At 39.8% G+C, this 22,483-nt stretch overlaps 2 protein-coding genes across 6 annotated transcripts in view; one reads left to right on the top strand and one right to left on the bottom strand.

Annotated features, from left to right (window-relative positions):
* Nucleotides 1–11,806, bottom strand: part of CCPG1 (cell cycle progression 1) — a 45,152-nt gene extending 33,346 nt beyond the window's left edge. For all 5 annotated transcript variants that reach the window (XM_080663751.1, XM_080663753.1, XM_080663750.1 and 2 more), the window contains exon 1: nucleotides 11,624–11,806. The gene's annotated coding sequence lies outside the window, so the exon portion shown is untranslated. The remainder of the gene's footprint in view (nucleotides 1–11,623) is intronic.
* Nucleotides 11,807–12,136: 330 nt separating this feature from the next.
* On the top strand, nucleotides 12,137–17,583 carry PIERCE2 (piercer of microtubule wall 2; the record flags this gene model as incomplete). Its single annotated transcript, XM_080667166.1, has 2 exons — nucleotides 12,137–12,151; nucleotides 17,236–17,583. The coding sequence occupies 2 exons, from the start codon at nucleotides 12,137–12,139 to the stop codon at nucleotides 17,581–17,583; spliced, it is 363 nt and encodes a 120-aa protein (XP_080523292.1).
* Between the last annotated feature and the right edge of the window lie 4,900 nt (nucleotides 17,584–22,483).

Raw genomic sequence — 22,483 nt, 5'->3', positions numbered from 1 at the left:
TCACTCTCACTCCCCCTGCTACTCTCCCCCGGGACGCCAGGGCTCACGTGCCATGCCGGGGAAGCCCTAGAGCTGAGGTGCCGGGCACCTGCAAGGAGCCTGCCCTGCCACACACCCGCATAGCATCTTCCGGGTGAACCGGGTCAGTGCGCATCATAGCGACCTGTCAAACAGTTGGACACTTAGCATATTAGCCTTTTATATATATATAGATGAGGATCATCAGTTGAAAATATTACTTCTTAGTAACTTATGAATTTTTATTTTTTTATATATTTTTTTATTGATATTTTACAGAGAGGAAGGGAGAGGGATAGAGAGCTAGAAACATCGATGAGAGAAACATCGATCAGCTGCCTCCTGCACACACACCTCCCACTGGGGATGTGCCCGCAACCAAGGTACATGCCCTTGACCGGAATCGAACCTGGGACCTTTCAGTCCGCAAGCCGACGCTCTATCCACTGAGCCAAACCGGTTTCGGCAACTTATGAATTTTTAGATTTGATAAATATGTAAACTTAATGTATTTTTAATGGTGTATTTTATTTATTTATTTTTTAAATAATTATTGATTTTAGAGAGATGAGGGGAGGGAGGGAGGAAGGGAAGAGGAAGAGAGGAAGAGAGAAACAGACAGACATTGATTTGTTGTTCCACTTATGTATGCATTCATTGATTGATTCTTGTATGTGCCCTGACAATGGACTAAACCTGCAACCTTGGCTTATAGGCGGACAACACTCTAGCTAACTGAGCTACCCAGCCAGGGCTGTGTATTTCATTTCTACAGGAGCATTAAACTGTACACTGGTTGCAAATCAATGATTGGCTAAATATTTACTTACCAGGTAGACTGAAAGGAGTCATGTTGGACAAGTAAATAAATAATGTATCTTTTTAACAAGTTCACAATTATGTATTTATTACATAAGCTCTTCCACAATAGCTCCAGGGAACTGTTACAGATCCTGCCTAAACTATGCTTATTCTAACAACCAAAACATACACAGCCATGAGACTAATATGAAACACTTGAAGGAAACAAACCAACATGAGTCATATCATTGCTTTTTCTACCTTCTTAAGAAGAGAACAAATGATTAAAACAAAAAACAACAACACCAGGAAAAGACCAGGAAAACCTAAAGAAATTAATTTATCATGGGATATTTGACTGCTGTATCAATGAGGAAAGAATAAAATATTTATAATTATGTAAAATTATATATAAAGTATAAATTATATATATAACTGATTTTTAAAAAGCATCAGCCTGTTAAAATTCCTGAAGTCTTATAATCCTTTAGTTATTGAGCACCAAGTGTATACAAGGCTCTGTTCTTGGCTCTGGAAATAAGAGAACAAGACAGACTAAGTCTCAGCCCTCATCGGGCTTAACAAAAAGCAAAGGCAGAAACAGTTAAAGAATATAAAAGTTTTTAAAAAGGCAATTATTCTAGCATGAATTGAGTATTATAAGAACAGGTATGAATCTTTTAAAAGGCACATATTAAGATGGGGAAGCAACTACAGGGCACCTAGACCTATGGGATGCAAGGAATCAGTGCAATATTCCATGATAAAAGTGAGCATGTAAATTTAACCAGTATTGACAAAGGAGGGGTTAAAAGAGAAAGGGAAAAGTTAGGAGAAATTTGAGAAGATGGAAAAGATTTTTTTAAAGAGAATTAAATAACCAATATAGTTAGTGCAGGTTTCTGGTAAAGTGACTGGGTAACTGGAAAAACCTTTCTCTATGGAACATAAAGTAGATATGACTTTAACATAAATGAAAGTGGCTGAAGCCTAGAGCATTCTTCACCATATGAAAGCTTCTCTCCTTCCCTTTGCATACCCCTTCTTCTAACCTCTTCTAGTAGCCTATATTCTCACTGTTCCTCCATAACTCACCCCTAAGACTTAGATGCTTTATTTTCTTAATAACCTTCCAAAACTTCTGAGTTGCCAGACCCAATCAGAAATATTTAATATGTGTATATCCCCTACCCTTCTCTAGGTAATTTCCATTTAAACAGTTCTTTTAAACAGGTAGTTCCTAGCTTTTGTAACAAAATAATAGCTCAGAGGATGAAATAAACAAAAACATTTCAAAAGAAAGTTAAATACAAATTGCTAAATTGGGACAGCTTTAGCATATTTGAATTTCTCAAATCAAAGAGCCCAATTTAATGAAGCCCCAATTTGATTCTTTGTTTAAAGTCTTGGAGGAAGGACAAACTTGACATCTAGCCCAAATAAGAAAAAAAAATTCTTTCTGGCCATAACTCCAAAGTAACAATTTGGATAAACAAAACTCTGTCATACTATAGAACCATTTTAATTCAGCTGTTCTCAAAAAGTTGGATTCGCTGCAATTAAAGCAAAACTTACAAAGTAACTTTCTGAGCCCCACCCTAGAGGAACTGACTCTGAAAACTGCCATTTTAAGTGATCTTCCTAAAATGATAATCTCACATCATTCCTTAAATATGTTAAGCTTTGCCCTAACCGGTTTGGCTCAGTGTATAGAACATTGGCCTTCGGACTGAAGGGTCCCAGGGTCAAGTGCATATACCTTGGTTGCGGGCACATCTCCAGTAGGAGGTGTGCAGGAGGCAGCTGATCGATGTTTCTCTCTCACGATGTTTCTAACTCTCAATCCCTCTCTCTTCCTCTCTGTAAAAAATCAGTAAAATATATATTTTTTAAAAAATGTTAAGCTTTTAGCCCAAGACGGTTTGGCTCAATGGTTGGAGTGTCAGCCTGTGGACTGAAGGGTCCTGGGTTCGATTCTGGTCAAGGGCACATGCCTGGGTTGCCGGCTCAAACCCCAGTGGGGGGCGTGCAGGAGGCAGCCCATCAATGATTCTCTCTCATCATTGTTTCTCTCTCGCCCTCTCCCTTCCTCTCTGAAATCAATAAAAAAATATTTTTTAAAAATGTTAAGCTTTTGCCCAGCCAGCAAGGCTCAGTGGTTAAGGGTCAGCCTATGAACCAGGAGATCACTGTTCGATTCCCAGTCAGGGCACAGGCCTGAATTGTGGGTTCGATCCCCAGTGTGGGGCATGCAGGAGGCAGCCAATCAATCGTTTTCTCTCATCACTGATGCTTCTATCTCCCCTCTCTCTCTCTCACTTCCTCTCTAAAAGCAATAAAAATATATATATGCTGGAGGCCCAGTGCACGAATTCGTGCACGGGTGGGGTCCAGCTGGCTTCCCCCAATGGGGGCCAATTGGGGTGGGACTGGCTGGGGGGGAGGGACTGCAGAAGGTTGGTTGGCCAGTCCTGCCCCCGATCTGGCCAGGGCCAGCCAGGGGGAGGGGCTGCTCCCCCTTTGGGCCCGTTGGCCGGCCGCAGTACATGTCATAGCAACCGGTTATTCCGGTCATTCCAGTCACTTGGCTTTTATATATATATATATATATATATATATATATATATATATATATATATATATATATATATATATAGAAGATAAGATATTTTCAAGTTAAGCTTTCAAGTACAGTCTTCAAGATAATGCCCAAAGGCGTGGAGTATCTTTTAATTTTATCTCTATCATCTTGTCTTCTCTCCAGCAAATCCCTTTTCCCCTCATACTTTTCACCATAAGTAATTACATAAACCCTTCTGCATTTAAGGACTTTACAATAATAATTACAGATCCTAAGACCTTAGCTTTTTACTGAAACTAAAAGTCACAGAAGATTTTGAGGAAAGGAATAAAAAGCTCACTCTGGCTGCCTTCCTGAGACAATACTATGGAAGGGCAAAGAGAGAGGCAGGAAGACATTTGCAAAACTACTACAATAATTCAGATGAGAGATGATGGTGGTTTGGAACTGGTTTGGCAGCAGTGAAGACAGTGGACAGATTATACATATATTTTGAAAGGTAGAGTCAACAGTGTTTCCTGATGTACTGAATAATGGGTAAGAGGAACGACTCTTGGCCTAAATAAATACAAGAATTGAGACAGGAAGACTTCAAAAGCAGTAAGTTATAAAAGGAAAATTGGTAAATCAGTTTGGGCCACGTTAAATTTGAGATGGCTATTATCACATCCAAATGGAAACAACATGTAGGCTGAATTTAGGAGACAGTTATGGGCCAAAGATGTAATTTTAAAACAATTTAGGTGGTAGTTGTCAAAACTAACAACACAGCAACAATATTAATTTTGCCTATAAAGTATAACCTAAGAGAATGTTACCTGACATGATGGTGCCCTTCATCATTCCTGGGTAGCTACATTTTACTATGGAAAAGGTAAGGTTTCCATCACTCTATCTTCTAGAATTAGACATGATGAGGAATAATAGGGGCATTATTCTCCCACAAGTCTATAATTCCGATGAAAGACAACCAATGGGCTGACAGCAAAGGTCCCAAAAGTGTTGCACACTATAAATGTGATCAAAGATGAGAGTCAGTCTAGATAGCTTTCAAGGACCTATTTCTATAATGTTTTGCAAAGGTTCTGAAACTTTCATCTCCCCAAAAGGATATGAAAATGTCTACTCTAAACCGGACTTCATTTGAGAAAAGGAAGAAGATTCAATATCCCAACTAATGAAAAATTTTAAATGTCCTTTCTGCCTGGCCAGTACATGCCCTTGACCAGAATCGAACCTGAGACCCTTCAGTTCAAGGGCCGACACTCTATCCACTAAGCCAAACTGGCTAGGGCTATTTATTGATTTTTTTAGAGAGAGAAACTTCGCTTTGCTGTTCCACTTACTTATGCATTCATTGGTTGATTCTTTTATGTGCCCTGACAGGGGAATCGAACCTCCTTGGCATATGGGGATGGTGCCATAACCAATTGAGTTACACTGTCAGGGCAAAAATAAACATTTTTTATAAATACATTTTTTATAAACATTTTTTAAAATGAAAAGACAAACCCAATTTTAAGTACAGTGAATGACTGATACAAATCCAATCATTTTACAGGTGATCAGTTTCTTCAAGGAACTCATATTAAAACACTAGAGGCCTGGTGCACAATTCGTGCACAAGGGGGAGGGTGTGTCCCTAAGTCCAGCCTGCACCCTCTCCAATCTGGGACCCCTCGAGGGATGTCCAACTGCCCGTTTAGGCCCAATCCCAGTGGGATCGGGCCTCCAGGATCGGGCCTTAAAAGGGCAGTCGGACATCCCTCTCACAATCCAGGACTGCTGGCTCCCAACCGCTCGCCTGCCTGCCAGCCTGATCACCCCCTAACCACTCCTGTCAGCCTGATGGATGCCTAACTGCTCCCCTGCCGGCCCAATTGCCCCTAACTTTCCTCCCCTGCCGTCCTGATTGCCCCTAACTGCCCTCCCCTGCCGGCCTGGTCGCCCCTAATGGCCCTCCCCTGCAGGCCTGGTCCCCCCCAACTGCCCTCCCCTGCAGGCCTGGGTCCCCCCCAACTGTCTTCCCTGCCGTCCTGATTGCCCCTAACTGCCCTCCCCTGCCATCCTGATTGCCCCTAACTGCCCTCCCCTGCCGTCCTGATTGCCCCTAACTGCCCTCCCCTGCAGGCCTGGTCACCCCTAACTGCCCTCCCCTGCAGGCCTGATCATCCCCAACTGCCCTCCCTTGCAGGCCTGGTCCCTCCCAACTGCCTTCCCCTGCTGGCCTGATTGCCCACAACTGCCCTCCCCTCCTGGCCATCTTGTGGTGGCCATCTTGTGTCCACATGGGGGCAGCCATCTTTGACCACATGGAGGCGGCCATCAACTTGCATATTACCTCTTTATTATATATGAGGATCATATATACCATCTTAGGTATCAATGGTGACCTGATAGTAGAGAAAAGACTTGGGGCTTTGATGAGTCCACAGTTTAGTACTTATGGCATCAAGATGTGGGTCCTATGGTTATCCTGCCTCCTGGTTATATTAGTCATGTAAGTGGATGCAAAGATAACCGATCTATAGTAAGCAGGCTCTCCTACTTCTAATGGAGTGGAATACCATTTAAAACACTGAAATCTATCACTAAAGATAGGCATCTGGAAAAAAAATCTTGAACAGGAGCAGTAATTTCATTTTATTCATGCCCAGGATACTGTTACATACAACAGATAAACCTTTTGATCTAGAAAATAAACTCTGCAAGAAGTGAGTCAATATACAATTTCTTCACAAGTTTCCTTCTATGATGCAACATCCCTCAAATTGGGAAACAAAAGCAACTATTGCCATATTTGAAGATAAAAGTATCCCCGTTTGCCTCAATCTAAAAGAAGCCACACCTTTGACAAAAAGTTTGAAATAAAGTGAATAAACAATACGAATCCAAAAGGCTATGTGAAAATTAAAATACCTTTTAGTATGGAAATATTCCTTTCAAGAGGTATTCTGAGAAAAATCCTGACTTTCCGGGATTGTTATATCTTAATTTTGGACAACCTGAAAGAGCCAACAAATATCTAAACTGACTCAGGTCCACACTGCTCTTATTTGAACACCACAGTCCCTGGTGGGAGGTCCTTTTTCCCTGTTAGGGAAATAACACACAAGTGGGAAATTAGGGTCCTGGCTCTTTGTTTTCTTCTATTCTCAATTTCTTAAAAAGTAATCTGTTTTCACTTATTAAAATATATATAAATATATATAATCATCACCTTATTTATTTATTTATTTATTTATTTATTTGCAGGGAAGGGAAGGGAGAAGGGAAAGGGAAAGACACTGGCCTGCTCTCCAGAGGGAGAGGGCCAAATAAGCTATATTTTTGTTTATTTTAAACATACTTTTCACAAAAGGATTACCTGTCGTAATTTTTTTTTACAATTGTCTTCAGCTTTTTCATTTGAGAAAAAAGATGAAAAGATGGAAAACAAAGGAATTTTATAAATTTTTATTGTTTCAATTTTTTCAAAGTTTGCACACCTTATTACAGAATAATTAAATATATATTCATTGTTACTTTCTAGTAGTAATATTAGATTAAAATATTAAAGATGTTATTTGCATTATGAACTAATCAAATAAGCCGTTTTACCAACCCATGATAAATTACCTATTTTTTTTCTTTTACTCTGATTTACTTGTATTTATTCTCATAAGTCATTAGAATTTACTGACAAGTTTCTAAAAGACCCTTTTATTTGTATACAACATGTGAACCTTGCTCTAAGAGGCAAAGCTGACTTCCCCAGAAGGAGGCATCTAAGTTCTAAACTATTTATTTTATTTTTCAATCCTCACCTGAGGATATTTTTCCATTGAGTTTTAGAGAGTGGAATGGAGGGGGAGAGACACAGAGGTATAAACATGGATGTGAGAGAGAGATATTGATTGGTTGCCTCCCACACGCACCCTCCACCAGAGCCTGCAACCAAGGTACATGTGCCCTTGACTAGAATGGGACCTGGGACCCTTCAGTCCTCGGGGCCCACCCTCTATCCACTGGGCCAAACCAGCTAGGGCCTAAACTAATTCTTGCACTGAAAGACCAGTGCTCTCTCAGAGGACCAGTTCAACTCAAAGTGCTATTTTAAAATATTAAAAACATCCACTGTCTACTGTTAAGTTAGACTTATCTTCCTTATACTTTAGATGTGCAATTAAAACAAATCAAAACCAAAATTAAAAGCACAACCATAAAAGCACACTTCAGTTTCAGGACCTTTAAGGCAGCAGAATGCAAAGTCACAATCAGGAGAGGAGCCAGGTTTCCTTCAATCAAAAAAAAAAAAAAAAGCCAAATAGCTCTACCAGAAATATCAAATGAAGATCACCTTTGAATTTTCTCCAAACTTCACAGTCAAAAAGTATATATTACATTGAGTCATCACACTTCAAATACATATGTTTTATGTAAATGCTAGCAGGCCAATAATAATTTGTATGAGTCACTCTTACAAAGTGGTAGCATTTTCATATCTGATTGATCTTCACAAATACCCCATGAAGTAAAGCAATTGGCTATTATTTACAACACAAATGGAAACAACAGGGACCCATAACACGGTAGTACTTGCTCAACATAACTAAACATCTGACTCACAATCCAATTTTTTTTGCATTCCATTGCACTGGCAATATGAACCAGAAGTAAGGTTTCAGGAAAGTGATTTATAGACAAGTACTAATGAAAAATTAGATTTTGACTTTCTGTGATGACAGAGGAAATTCTTTTACTCACTTAACTCATTTCCTAATACTCTGTCAGAAAACTCTACAGGCATTTAAACAGGTTTTCACACATTAAATGCCCTTAAAATAAAAATCCCAAAATTCATCAGTTAGTTGTAATCCTCCCCATATTGCAGAGCTAAATTTCATTTTAGAACTCAATTTGAGAGATTTTTTTCAAGTTTATTGTACATGATCTTTGAAGCTGACTCATTATTTTTTAGCTGTAATCTAGTCAAAATTGCAGAACTGCCAGAAGAACAATTCTTGAAAATGTAAATTATCACTTACAATTGGCAACTTCCTCACCTTAACCACACACCAACACAAAAACAATCCAGCCTCTAATAGTTCCGCAGTGTTAGATGAGTCTGCATTTTCTGTTTTAAAACACCCTGGGCTTACAGGCCTTGCTGCTGTGTCCACATTCTTTACATGCTCAGAAACGGTTACTTCTATGATCTTAGCAGTTCATACTTAATTTTTAGAAATCTTATTGAATTTGGATAAGAATACAATTATGCAACCTGAGCCACAATACTGTGAACAGTTCATAAATCAGACATGTTAATTATGAATGCTTATGTCCTGTAAATGGACCCAAATATCTATTAAGATATTGAGCCAACACAGTAAAATGGGAAAGAGGTAAACCCTAATTTTTCAAGGCTGATAATTACAAAAATACATTGACTATTCCTATAGAACAATATGGCCCTTCCTGTATGAAAAAAACAAAAAGTAGGCTTAATAATATGCTACTTACCTACCATATCTAACATACCCATAATAGGAAACAAAAATTAACATAAACTCGAAATATCAAACATATAAAACATAGTACTCAAAGTGATTCAATGAAAACATTTAAAATTCCCATTTTATAATAATTGCTTAACATTTCCACTGTCAAGTGCTTACAAAATAACAAATGATAGATTTGCTATATCCAGATCTGGATATATTTTCAGATTAATATCCCCATATTTTATCACCTGATGGATTTATAAAAATAATCAAGATTGCACTGCCTTAACTGAAGAAATACTTAGCACATTTTTCTTTGATTTTACTCTACAAAGTGAAAACAGAGCAAAATCAGATGAGATGTACAAATACTAAGAATTATTGTCATGGTTTTTTTTACCTTTCCAGGCCAACAAATGAACTCTGTGCCTTTCAACCATTACTTTACATTTTTTTGTTGTTACTTATTTGCTTTTCTAAGTAATGTTTAAAGAGTCTTTATAACTAGAATTGCTACACCTATCTCCATTTTTAAGTTGTTCTTTTTCTATAGAAAACTTGGGAAATACCAGAAAGTATAAAGAAAAAATTACTTGTGCCAGGCCAGCATGGCTCAGTAGTTGAGCACTGATCTATGAACCAGAAGGTCATGGTTCAATTCCTGGTCAGGGCACATGCCCAGCTTGCAGGCTGGATCCCCAGTGTGGGGCATGCAGCAGGCAGCTGATCAATGATTCTCATCATTGATGTTTCTCTCTCTCTCTCCCTCTCCCTTCATCTCTGAAATCAATGAAAATATATTTAAAAATAAAAAATTATTTGTAATTTCACTTTTATAATTAAAATTATCCTTTCAGTCTTATTTCTGTGGACCAAAAAGGGACCACATACTAAACCTGACACGTTCAGGGGAGGTCTTTTGTCATAACATACCTTTGCAATGTCAGGCTAATTTCCTTTTACCGAACCCTCTCACTGCATCAGAGCACAGACCACAAAACCCCTCATTGTTATTGTTACCATGTTAATTGTTAACTGCTAGTAATCCTATATTCACAAATGTAAAAGTGTGTGTCTATTCATTTTACTTTTTATCCAATCCCAGAGATTTCCCTGCTTTGTTTTCTCCCACCTTCCTAATACTCTATTATCAATGGATTTCATGTAATCCTTACTCCTCCTCCTTTGATTAGAATGTATAAAGCAAGGTGCAAAGCTGCCATTCTCTGGAGCATTTTCTCAATCCACTGAGATTTTGCTTCCCAGCAACTGTCTCAATTTGGCTCAAATAAACTCATAAAAACTCTACAGGTTTAAACGTTTCTTACGTTGACATTTCAAAGGCATATAATTGCTCTACATTCTATGTCGTTTACAAAATTAGAATCACACTATTCTCTAACCTGTTTTACTTAAAAATTAATATTTAACACATTTAAGAATGATTTTAAACATTGTAAATGATTTTAATAGCTTCTTTAATTATATCCCATCCTTAGGTAAAGGGTTAAAATTATACTTCAAAAGAATAACCCCCTTCCCGGCCCATGTGGCTCACTGGTTGAGCATGGCCCCATGAACCAGGAGGTCATGGTTAGATGCCAGTCTGTGCACATGCCAGGGTTGCAGGCTCGATCCCCAGTAGGGGGTGTGCAGGAAGTAGCCAATCAATGATTCTCTCTCATCACTGATGTTTCAATAAAAACCTATTTTTAAAAAAAGAATTAGAATTCTGTTAACTTCAAGTTATGATAGGTAATAAAGTAATTAATTTAAAAAATAAAAAATAAAAAATAATACCCCCCCAACTTCCTCTTTCCATTCCCTTTTTAGGCTCAGAGCTCAGGAACGAATAATAAAGCATTCACACTAGGATAGTGTGATAAATATCACCGAAAATTTGGGGCCTAATAATATTAAAACCTTAAGCCAAAGGATATGATGGGCTAAGAGTGACATTTCAAGCACTATCCAAGGGATGGGACCTTACTGGAAAATGCAAATCTCCCCAAATTCTTAATACCTGTTCTAGCTGCAAGAAAACTCCATTCTGTTTTTTCAATAAAGCTGGAGTAAATTTCATCCCCGCAACAAAGTACCTAAGTGGACTGAGTCCGTTAAAACTGGCGCTCCCAATGGCAGAGTTGGATTCATTAAACAAGGAAAACATGTAAGGCTTGCAAGGCACTAAATGGATAGCTAATCCAGAGGATTTTTCGATTAGGAAGACCGACGCTAAAGGGGGCCGCTGGAGGAGGACAAGGATATGGAGCGCCTGGTGTACGAGCAGAAATCTCACCTGCATTATTTAATATTTAATGTTTCTATTCCTGGCATCACGGGACTCAAACGTCACCAAAAAAAGATGGGCCGGCTGAAAACCCGGCAGGGTGACGCACATAACATCTCACCATATGGATTCTCACCCAACCCAGCCTTCGGGGGAAGGAGGGTCCCCCGAGCCACAAGCTTCCCCCGCACCTCTAACGCAGGGGTCTGCACGTGGCAGTCGGAGGCTGCAGGACCACCAGACCCGACGCCTCAGGAACTGATACCGGCTCTTTGCAGACTACGGTTCCGCGGCCACACGCACCAGGCGGCAGGAGTCGAACTCTGAGCTCAGCCTCAGAGGAGACCGCGCGAATGCCTCCGCCAGGCGTATGATCCGCGGGTGCCAGCCAGGGCCTTGACAGGTGGCCGCGACTCCTCTCCTGGGGTCCAAACCCACCCAGGGCCGTACCTGAAGGGGCAGCGCCACCTCCGCCCCCAAGTGCCGGCTGTCGCGGTGGCGTTGGTCACAGCTCCGAGCCCAGTGACGCCTCTTATAAAAACAACAACCTGCTCACAAGCGTCCGCTCCCGGGAGGAGGCGGCGGACAGAGCGCCGCAGCGCATGCTGGGACTCGTAGTCTCGCCCCTGCCTTACATCAGGCGGCAGCGGAGGGAAGAACTACGACTCCCGAAGAGCAGCGCAGCCCGCCGCGGGGAGACGGCAGGAAGCCGCGAGCCTCACAACATCCGGCCCGAGCGCTCTAAAGGCGGAGAGGCGCTGCTGAACGTTGCTATGGAGACGGGCTACTACAATCGCTCCAAAGGATTCATGGTTTCAACCCTGAGGACTGCTCGGGATTTTGATCCAGCCCACGTTTTCCCTTCTCTTTAGGCTTTAATTGGGTGTACTAAAAAAGCCGCATCCTTTGGCCTTCTCCTCATCCGCTGAAGAAAAAGACTGCCTTTGACGAAAAAAGAAAGATATGGAGAATGACCGGGTACGGCTGAGTGGGTTTGGACAGAAGGCTGGATGTTTTTGAATGTTGGTCTACTTTGCTTTAAATTTGGCGCACCCACCCTAAAAAAACAAACAAACAAACAAAAAACAACACCTTTTTAGGCAGCCACTGAGCTACACAGATGCAAAATGTACAATGTTGAATTAAGCCAGAATTGTTCTGAAGGTATAAAGGTGATTGGGGATGGTATGCAACTCGTACCCTATTGCAAACATGAGGTGATGGCTTTGAACAACAACAAAAAATGTACCTTGTTCATTTTGCATTTATTTACATTGTACCTTGCTCAAATAAAGATAGGAGCTACAAAAATATGTGCACTCATACTGTTGATGGAAACTAGAAAGCTAAGGTTTAACTGTCCCCCAATTGTGGAAAAAAAAAAGTTAAGAAAAACATTAACAAGAAAGATGGTGGGCCTCAACAGAAACAAAAGGGTGTCTCAAACATTATTACTTCAAACAAGTTCTCTATCCCTTTTTGTGGTGTGTTTTTTTTTACTTTGGATGTTACTATAGTTAACATCAACTGTGACACCAAAAAAGAAAAAATAATAATTTTATAATTACAGCTTCTCTAAGGAATATTTTTTTAAATATACTTTTATTGATTTCAGAGAGAGGAAGGGAGAGGGAGAGAGATAGAAACATCAATGATGAGAGAGAATCATCAATAGGCTGCCTCCTGCACGCCCCCTTCTGGGGATAGGCCTGCAACCAGGTCATGTGTCTTTGACCCTAATCAAACCGGGACCCTGCCATCGCTCTATCCACTGAGCCAACCCAGTTAGGGCTAAGAAATATTTTTATTATTTCAATGGCTCCTATACTTTTTAATATGTGTTTATACTGAAGGACTTTGAAAAATAAAAGTGGCCAGGCTTTTTCTAATTCTAGGAAAGCCTTACAAATTAAAAATTAGTAAGAAAGCTACTACCATCTATTTGTAGGTTTGTATTCTTTCCCATGTCAATTCTAAGACATAGTCAATTTTAAAATAATCATTTACAATTTTAATTTACCTTTTTATCCTTAAGTAAAAAACAGTGCTGACCCCATGCATAACTAACAGAGAACTTAATCATTTTATTATTCTTTGTATTAGACTGTTTTGTTTAGTTTTATTTTAAACTGTATATAGTTTGAACTCCACATTTTAAGAATATCAGATTTGAGGAAGGTGAAACCCAAATAGAAAGCTGCAGTGAAGGCCTATGACAAAAAAATAATGTGTATTTTATTTCTAAGTCTATAAACATTTGTGAATTATCCTGGAGGTCTAAAAGATTTAGGTAGACACTAATTTCCATATTGTGTGATATAAATTATACCAACAAAGTTTATCAGCTAACTTATCCTCTATTTTAACTAGATTTGTTTTTTTGTATTACATTTTGCACCAAAGCTGATCGAAATTTAGAATCAGGTGTAGTGGGTGACTTGATGAGAGTCCTCTGTGAATGAGATTCTCCTGGGCAACCTGACTGGGTGTTCATAAAATAAATTAGAGTTGGTACTTTCCCCCACAAATCACAGGGCAGCCACCTTCCACCTAAGAGGCTTTCCCTGTGCAGAGGAAACCTAGACATTTTGAGAAAAGCTGTCCTGTTGACACACCATAGGATGCTGGGAGCTTATTATTATCCAATATCTGGGCTCTTGATATTTAAAAAAAATACATAGGCAGCATCAAAAAAGAATAAATAGCAAGATCTGATGAGTTCTATTTCTAATTTTGCCAGCTTCCTATAAGATATATGACTATTAAATGAATATTAGTAAACTAGAGGCCCGGTGCACGAAATTTTTATATGGGTAGGGTCCCTAGGCCTGGCCAGCGATCAGGGCTGATCGGGGCCTTCCAGCTGCTGGCTGGGACTTCCCTTCCCTGGCTGCCACCTGCCGAGGCTTTCCTCCATTCTGCGCCACCCCCTAGTGGTCAGCACACATCATAGCGAGCAATCGAACTCCTGGTCTCCTGGTTGAACTCCCAAGGGGACACTTTGCATATCAGCCTTTTATATACATAGATTGTAGTATACTAATGTAGTGTTGTTAACCTGCAAATTTCAGAACTGAATTCTGGAAGAGCATACAAAAGCATTGAGGTAAATGTGCAAAAACTAAAATGATAAAAAATGATTCCATTTTACATAGCAATTTATCTTTACATCCAATTTTCTTTCAGTATATCTCCATAAGCACAGACTAAGGCAGATTTTTTAAAACCAATTTTACATATGGTATACAAAGGGGAAATGATAATGATGAAGGGTTGGATCATAGGTTGATAATCATTTAAATCTGAACAAAGGAAAAGAAAAAGTGTACTAAATACTTGACATTTGCAGATTTGAACTCAAGCTTTCACAACTAATAGGTTCTGGACATTGGTAAATTTAACTTTGCTGAGACATTATATAGAACTAGAGGCCCGATGCATGAAATTCATGCAAGGGGCTTGGCCCCCACTGCCGCAGTGGCCAGGGACCTCTGCCTTGGCCCCTGCCTGCCGCAGCGGCTGCCTCTGCCTCTGCCGCTGCAACTTTGTCCAGAAGGATGTCCAGTCTAATTACCATATTACGCTTTTATTATTATAGATAACCCAGGAATTCAGGGTGAGTTGGGTTTCACTAAGAGGAACCTAACTAATCTGATCCAAATATTCAACTTAGAAAAGGCTTTGTCCTCACATTAGTCTGACAGATCAGCTCTATGAACATTTTTATCTCCTTTTAGAGTTGGAGAAACTGAGATTATATGCTTGCTAAATTTTAAGGATTTAGAAGTCTTAAAGGGTTTCAGTTTCATGAATCACAATCTGCTGTAGTGAGTTCGTTATATATATTTGGATATTGATCCTTTATCAGATGTATCATTGCTAAGTATGTTCTCCCATACAGTTGGCTCCATTTTCATTTTGTTGATCGTTTCTTTAATTTAATTTTTGGCATTTTTATTATATGTCTGGGCATGGGCCTGTTTGGATTCTTCTTGCTTGAGACTCTCTGTGCCTCCTGAACTTGTATGACTTTTTCCTTCACCAAGTTAGGGAAGTGTTCTGCCATTATTACTTCAAATTCTCTATCCTTTGCTCATTTTATTCCCCTTCTGGCACTCCTGTGATGCGAATATTGTTACGTTTTATGTTGTCGCACAGCTCCCTTAAGCTGTCCTGTTTTTTAATTGTTTTCTTCTTTTTGGTTCTCTGATGGAGTGATTTTTTTTTTCCTACCCTGTCTTCTAATTCACGGATTCAATCCTTGGCTTCCCCTTATCTGCTGTGTATTCCTTCCAATGTGTTCTTTATTAGTGTTATGTCATTCTTCATTTCAGACTGGTCTTTTTTCATAATTACTATATATTTTCTCATGCTATTGAGCATCCTTGCCATCATTATTCTGAACTCTATATCTGATAAGTTTCTTATCTTCATTTCATTTAGTTCTTCTTCTCGAGAATTCTCTTGCATTTAGGGCTTGTTTTTTTGTCTCACCACTTTGGCTGCTTGTTTGGGTTTGTGTCTGTGTATTTGGTAGATCTGCTATGACTCCAAACCTCTAGTGCAGGATAATGTCAGAAGCTGTCTGTGACTGGCCCTAAGTACTCTGTTAGGAGCTCTCAGCAATCTGCAACTTGTGTCTCCCTCTTCTGGGGCTGGGTGCCTTTGGGAAGACCAAGATATGCACCAGGGTCTGCTTTACCTAGCCCCAGGCCCAGAAGGAGATCAGGCAAAGACTCAAAGCCTCCAGAGATCCACCTCTACCTGCAGCGGGATTGACACTGATTAACCTCAGGCTATTGACCACAGGGTGGGACAAGAAGACTTCCAAAAGGGTGGGGAAACTGCCTTCCCCTAGGCAAAAACCACTTGGATAGCAAAGTTCTGCCAGAGAAAGATGTCCTCAGCAGCATGAGATAATGACTCAGCACAGGAAACCAAGGTGGCTGCCCTCTGAGCTTTAACCCCAAAGCCCCCAACCCTGGACTCTACTCACACACCTCCAGTCCACTCTGCCCTCCCTCTGCCGGAGAGCCCAAGGTGAGTGGCTGCACATAAAATTTTATGCATTGGCCCTTTAAGAGGGTGTCTGCATTTTGAGCCATCTCTCCCTGGCAGGCAGCAAACCTGCTGCTTTTCACAGCCAGATGTTATGTGGGCACCTTTCTCAGTTCTGGTGCTCTGGGCTGGGGAGCCCAGCTTGGGGTTTAGACCCCAGAGTTCTCAGTGGGAACCCCCCACAGCTGAGATATCCCTCCTGAACTTCAGCTACTGTCTATGGGAGCCCGACCAGCCCTTTCATGCCTCCGTACTTCCTACCAGTCTCTATGCAGTCTCCACTTTCCCTCCTTGGTTATCAGGATTCTCTCCAGTTAGTCTTCAGTTGATTTTTTGGGGTAGTTTTTCTGTATTTTAGTTGTATTTCCAGTTTGGTCCTGGGAGAGTGTTAAGTGTAGCTTCCAATTATTCTGCTGCCATTTTGGATTTCCTCTGTCCATTTTTTAATCAGACTGTTTGTTGTTGTTGTTTTTTAAATTTCTTTATTGATTAAGGTATTACATATGTGTCCTTATTCCCCCATTACCCCCCACCTCCCATTCATGCCCCCACCCCCCTTGTTTGTTGTTTTGTGTGGCTTTTTGTGCTTTTGAATTATATGAGTTCCTTGTATATTTTTAAAAACTAACCCCTTATTGGACATATAGTTTGCAGACATTTTTCCCATTCTGTAGGTTGTTGTCTCATTCTGTTCGTGGTTTCCTATGCTGTGTACAAACTTTTTTGTTTGATATAGTCCCACTTGTTTATTTCTGCATGTGTTACCTGTGCTTTTGGTGTCATATCCAAAAACTGTTGTGAAGAATAATAAGATTTTTTCCTATTTTTTTCCTAGAGTTTTGCAGTTTCAGGCCTTACATTTACGTCTTCATTTTGAGTTAATTTTTTTTTTTAGTTAATTTTTGTGAGTGGTATTAAATTAGGGCTGGGCTAAGTTTAATAGTTTTGGGGTTCCCCCAAAAAAAGTTTATAATTGAGAATGATTTGATGTGTTTATATTTTAGGATAAGAAAAGTACTTTAGCTTCAACTTCAGACACAGAAATGAAACCTCAACAACTGCCTACTTGTGTGAACCCTGGCAATCCTGTGTTTTCATGTATGTTGGATCCAAAAACACTCCATACAGCTACCTCACTATCAGAGCCTAAGATGATTATGTATAAAACCAATTCAAGTACTTATGGTGAATGTTTACCTATGCCACAATTTTTTCCCTGCATTTATACTCCAAAAGAGCAAGAATTTTCAAGGCACATCAGAGCTACGGGACTTTATCAAAATAACACTCTAAATACTGCACCTGACAGAACTAGAACCCTTGATTTTCCTAATTTTCAACATACTCTATGAAAATATATTCCTTTGTATATTTAACAGAAAACATACTCAGGGAAAAAAAATGAGTTTTGAGTCTAAGGCTAGAATACATAATTGGGAATATGGAAAGATTTTAATTTTAAAAAATACCTTTAAGAAATAAAGTACTTCAACTGATAACTGAGTGACATTGACTTCTTTAAAATGTATTAGAATAGCAGAATAAAAGGTAGAAGCATTTTTGTACATCCTAGCTTTATTTAGTCCATGTATTCCACAATCTTAAAAAAACTTTCATGATCTCAGTTGTCTACTGGATATATTTATCAAGACAAAGGAACACAGGAACTCTAAGAAAGACTGAATTAAGGAAGACTCTGACCAGTAATTTCCCACTTGTGTGTTATTTCAAGTAATGGCTTAGAACCTGAGGAAATGTTAATTCCCTCTGCTAGGCTCATGGAAGAGAGGACATTTTTTTCCCCATTTTTTAAAATTGATTTTAGAGAGAGAAACATCAATTTGTTGTTCCACTTATTTATATATTCATTGGTTGCTTCTTGTATGGGCCCTTACTGGAGATTTAACCCACAACCTTGGTGGATCGGGATGACAATCTAACCAACTGAGCTACCCTGATAGGGTGAAAGGACTTGTTATTCATTCATTCAGCAAGTAATTATTTTTAAATTGATTTCAGAGAGAAAGGGAGAGAAAGAAACATCAATGATGAGAGAGAATCATTGATGGGCTGCCTCCTATACCCCACACTGGGGATCAAGACCGCAACCCGGGCAAGTGCCCTGACTGGGAATCGAATTGTGACCTCCTGGTTCATAGCTTGATGCTCAACCACTGAGCAACACTGGCCAGGCCAGCAAGTAGTTATTGAACACCTACTTATGGCAGACACTATACTATGTAAATGTAACATAAATAAAAGACAGTCTTTTGTTGTTTTGTTACCAGAAAAGGACCTGGCCTTGAGCAGGTCTGCTTAGGGCCACTGGTGGGTAGATTCTTGACTTCGTGCAGGAAAGATTTCACAGTATGAGTCCAGGTGATTTTTAGAGGACATTTATTAAAGCTGGGGTCAGTGAAACAAGGAAGGGCCCAGGATAGAAGAAGCAACAGGAGAAGGACTAGGTGGGGAATTGAGCCTAGGCTGGCCTGCTTTGGCTTACTGGGAAGTCAGAGAAAGGGGGCATTGGGGAATAAAATATTCTAAAATATTTATGTGTATATGGGGTGTCCCAAAAAATGTATAAACACACTTTGAATAATTATAAAAGCAATGTTTATTTAAAATACTTTCTGAAAGTTTGCGTTACACCAATTCACTTTTGCAGATGACCTACATTAGTACCCATTTTCGATAACTGAAAGAAATCCAAAGAGGATTGTTTTTACCAGAAGCTGTGACTGTAACTGTTTCTATTTTTCTCTTTGTTTTAGGCTCAGGATAGTAATATCAATTAGAATGAATAATCTTGTGAGTCACTAGGGGATCAGAAAAGCTTGACCACCTATTTACATAAATGGCTTGATGTGAGGAAAGAGCTCACTCACTCTGCAGCTTCACAAAATTCTTTCAGATACCCCAAATTTGTTATTTGGTAATGGCACAAGCAAGAAGAAAAACTGGTTCTGTTCACTTCCTCTAAATTGAGGCTCTGCACAAGATTTTCAGAAAAATAATACAATAGAATTTGAATGTACTAGCCTTTTCTCCACTTAAACTATACAAACCATTTTCTCCTTTTAGATGCTCAATATGTAACAAGTGGAGTCAACTTTTTAATATATAATATATAGTTATTAGCCTAATGTTCTTTACTATGGCAGGCAGTTTGGCCTTTTGTTGTTACTGCTAAAATTCTCATATGAATATCTCCAAATTGAGCATATTGTCTGGAATGCCATTATGTAGTCATTCAGTGCCTATTAAAGTCCAGGGACTACTAGGCACTAAGAGCCTGCCCTCATGGAGTTTAAATTCTAATAAGTCCTAATAGGGAAAAACAGATTTACTAGTAAAAACATGTATAAACATGTATACATATATAATGTAAATATTTTAAAATACTTATTTATATGGGGTGTCCCCAAAAATGTATCTCACACTTTGAATAATTATGAAGGCAATGTTTATTAAAATACATTTTATTTTCAAAATTGAGCTATCAAAAAAAAAAAATTGAGCTATCAGCTGTTAAAGTGTGTATACATTTTTGTGGACATCCTGTATAGTTACACATACATGTCAAACATGTATTTATATACATATAGAGAAATATTTTATAAATTATGCATGTATATTTACATGTAAATATATCTATAATAATGGCCCAGTGCATGGATTCGTACACATTGAAAGGAAATTAATTAGAAGGTGGCCGACTGGGTGAGAAGGGCTGGACATGCCCTGGAGCCAACCTCCTGCAGTCCCTCCCCAGCTAGCGCACCTGGGGTGGAGCCATGGCTGGTAGGGCGTCTGAGGAGTGAGTGGGGTCCCTCTGGCAGGTGGGGTCCCTCAGCCTGGCCTGTGAGGCCAAAATCAGCTCTCTGACATCCCCCAAGGCAGTGGTCAGCAAACTCATTAGTCAACAGAGCCAAATATCAACAGTACAACGATTGAAATTTCTTTTGAGAGCCAAATTTTTTAAATTTAAACTTCTTCTAACGCCACTTCTTCAAAATAGACTCGCCCAGGCCGTGGTATTTTGTGGAAGAGCCACATTCAAGGGGCCAAAGAGCCGCATGTGGCTCATGAGCCGCAGTTTGCCGACCACTGCCCCAACGGGTCCCGGAGTGCAAGAGGGCACTCTGCAAAGTTGCTGTCATACAGGGTGTGGAACACAAACACAAGTGTGCAGTAAACCAGATTCGGGGCCGACAGTGCCCCAGCAACAACATAACCCACAGCCGGAGGTGGAATCTCACGGCCCCACAAGGAATCGGGCTCCCTCCTCTCTGGTTCCGGAGTGCGTCACCGGAGAACCGCTGCTGCCAAGTCACTGCAGCTTGGCAGCTCCTGTGCTGAGCGCCTGCCCCCTGGAGGTCAGTGCGTGTCATACCTACCAGCCAGTTGGACAGTCACTTAGCCTTTTATATATATATTTACGTATAACATGTATGCATTTATTTTATATGTTTTATACATATATATTACATGTAAATATCTGTATATATGACTATATGTATGAAACATGCCAGGTGATAAATGTTATGGAAAAAATAAATAGGGTTAGGAGAGAGGGAGTGCTCAGGCAAGATGTTATTTTAGGTAGTCAAGGAAGGTCTCTGATAAGGTTTGACCACAGCCCTGAAGGAAGTGAAGGGACTATATCAGGAGAATCAGCTGTTGCTGTAACCAAAACCAAGGTTCAGCTGCCTGCCACCACAAAAACCAAACTGATGAAGTAGGCTAGTAAGTCAGGACAAGCAGAATAAGGAAACTGAGATAGTTAAACAGCAGTTTGCAGCCATCTACAAAATCTTGATGCCAAGTAGTTTGTAGCCATCCAGGAAATCCTATCTTCCTTAAACCAGGGACACAAGAGTAAATGGTTTGCACTTCTCCTCCCCAACCAGAGGGTAAATAGTTTAAATCACCCTACTCAGGGAGACAGCAGAAATCCACTTAGTGTCATTTTGCCAACCACACCCAGGGACAAATGAAGTTAAGAGAATAAACCTCATTTTGATGAATGTTTTATTGAGATCCTCCCATAAGACCTCCCCTAAATGCTCAGCCTTTAAAACCCTTCAAAATGACGGTCCAGCATGCTCTCCCTCCCAGGAGCACACCATGCCTCCCCTTCTACTTTCCTAACAGGCATGCATCTCCTAAACTCGAAGGGATGAGGACAGCAATGGGCTGCAGCAGTTCGTCCCAGACAACTCCCGTGAACCTGTCCCCAAGGCCTCCTTTTCTCTTGGTAATCTGTCTCATGTCTATTTGATTTTTAGACCGGCCAAAAGAACCATGAGGCTAGAGAAAAGTTTCTCCGCCCCTATGTAAGCACCTAGCACTTGGAATTCCCAAAGTTGCCAAAGTCTTGGACAAATGCCAAGTCCATCTTTGTTTTCTTGCAACCAATTGTGATAAGCCTAAGTATTTCAAGTTGGTGGAGGCTCTTTATAGGAAAGAAGCCTGTTGCGTAGAATTGGATACATGATGCCATGAAACATTCCACTCATCAAACTAATTCTCCTTTGTTCCCATTCCATGTTTGCCAAGCAACTTTATGATTTGATTTACCACATACATCTGCCAATAACATAACATTCTAATTTAACATTTTACCTTTTGTTCTTTTTTTTCCTGGGGTACTTGAAGGTACTAGAAAATGTATCTTCACCAGTCAGTGTTTAAATATGAAAACAAGATTTTCCAAATAGCTGTTTTACTAGGTTAGACTGATCCAACCTCAAACAACAGGTAGTAGAAACATTAAAGAAGAAGAAGAAAAAAAAAAGAGCCCTAGCTGGTTTGGCTCAGTGGATAGCACATCAGACTGCGGACTCAGTGGTCCCTGGTTCAATTCTGGTCAAGGGCGAATACCTCGACTGCAGGCTCCTGGCTCTGGTCAGGGGCATGCAGGAGGCAACTAATCAATGTGTCTCTGTCACATTGATATTTCTCTCGGTCTCTCCCTCTCCTTTCCACTCTCTAAAATGGAAAAAATATCCTCAGGTGAGTATAAGAAAAATAAATAAAACAGGTCCTGTGCACTTGGAAACTATGTGAAAACATCAGTACTGATTATACCAAGATCAACCATTCAGACAATTAAATAGCATATTTAATATAGACAAAATACTTTATCAACATAACCTCTAATTTTAAAATTCTACCTTGTTAAAAATGAATCAGTAAGTGTCCTAGTAATCATCACACCAACATATATTTTATTGGTTATAAGGGCAA

The sequence above is a fragment of the Plecotus auritus genome (assembly GCF_963455305.1).
Source record: "Plecotus auritus genome assembly, chromosome: 1".
In the NCBI taxonomy this organism is placed as follows: Eukaryota; Metazoa; Chordata; class Mammalia; order Chiroptera; family Vespertilionidae; genus Plecotus; species Plecotus auritus.
The sequence above is the reverse complement of the archived record's forward strand: the minus strand, read 5'-3'. Positions and strand labels throughout refer to the sequence as shown.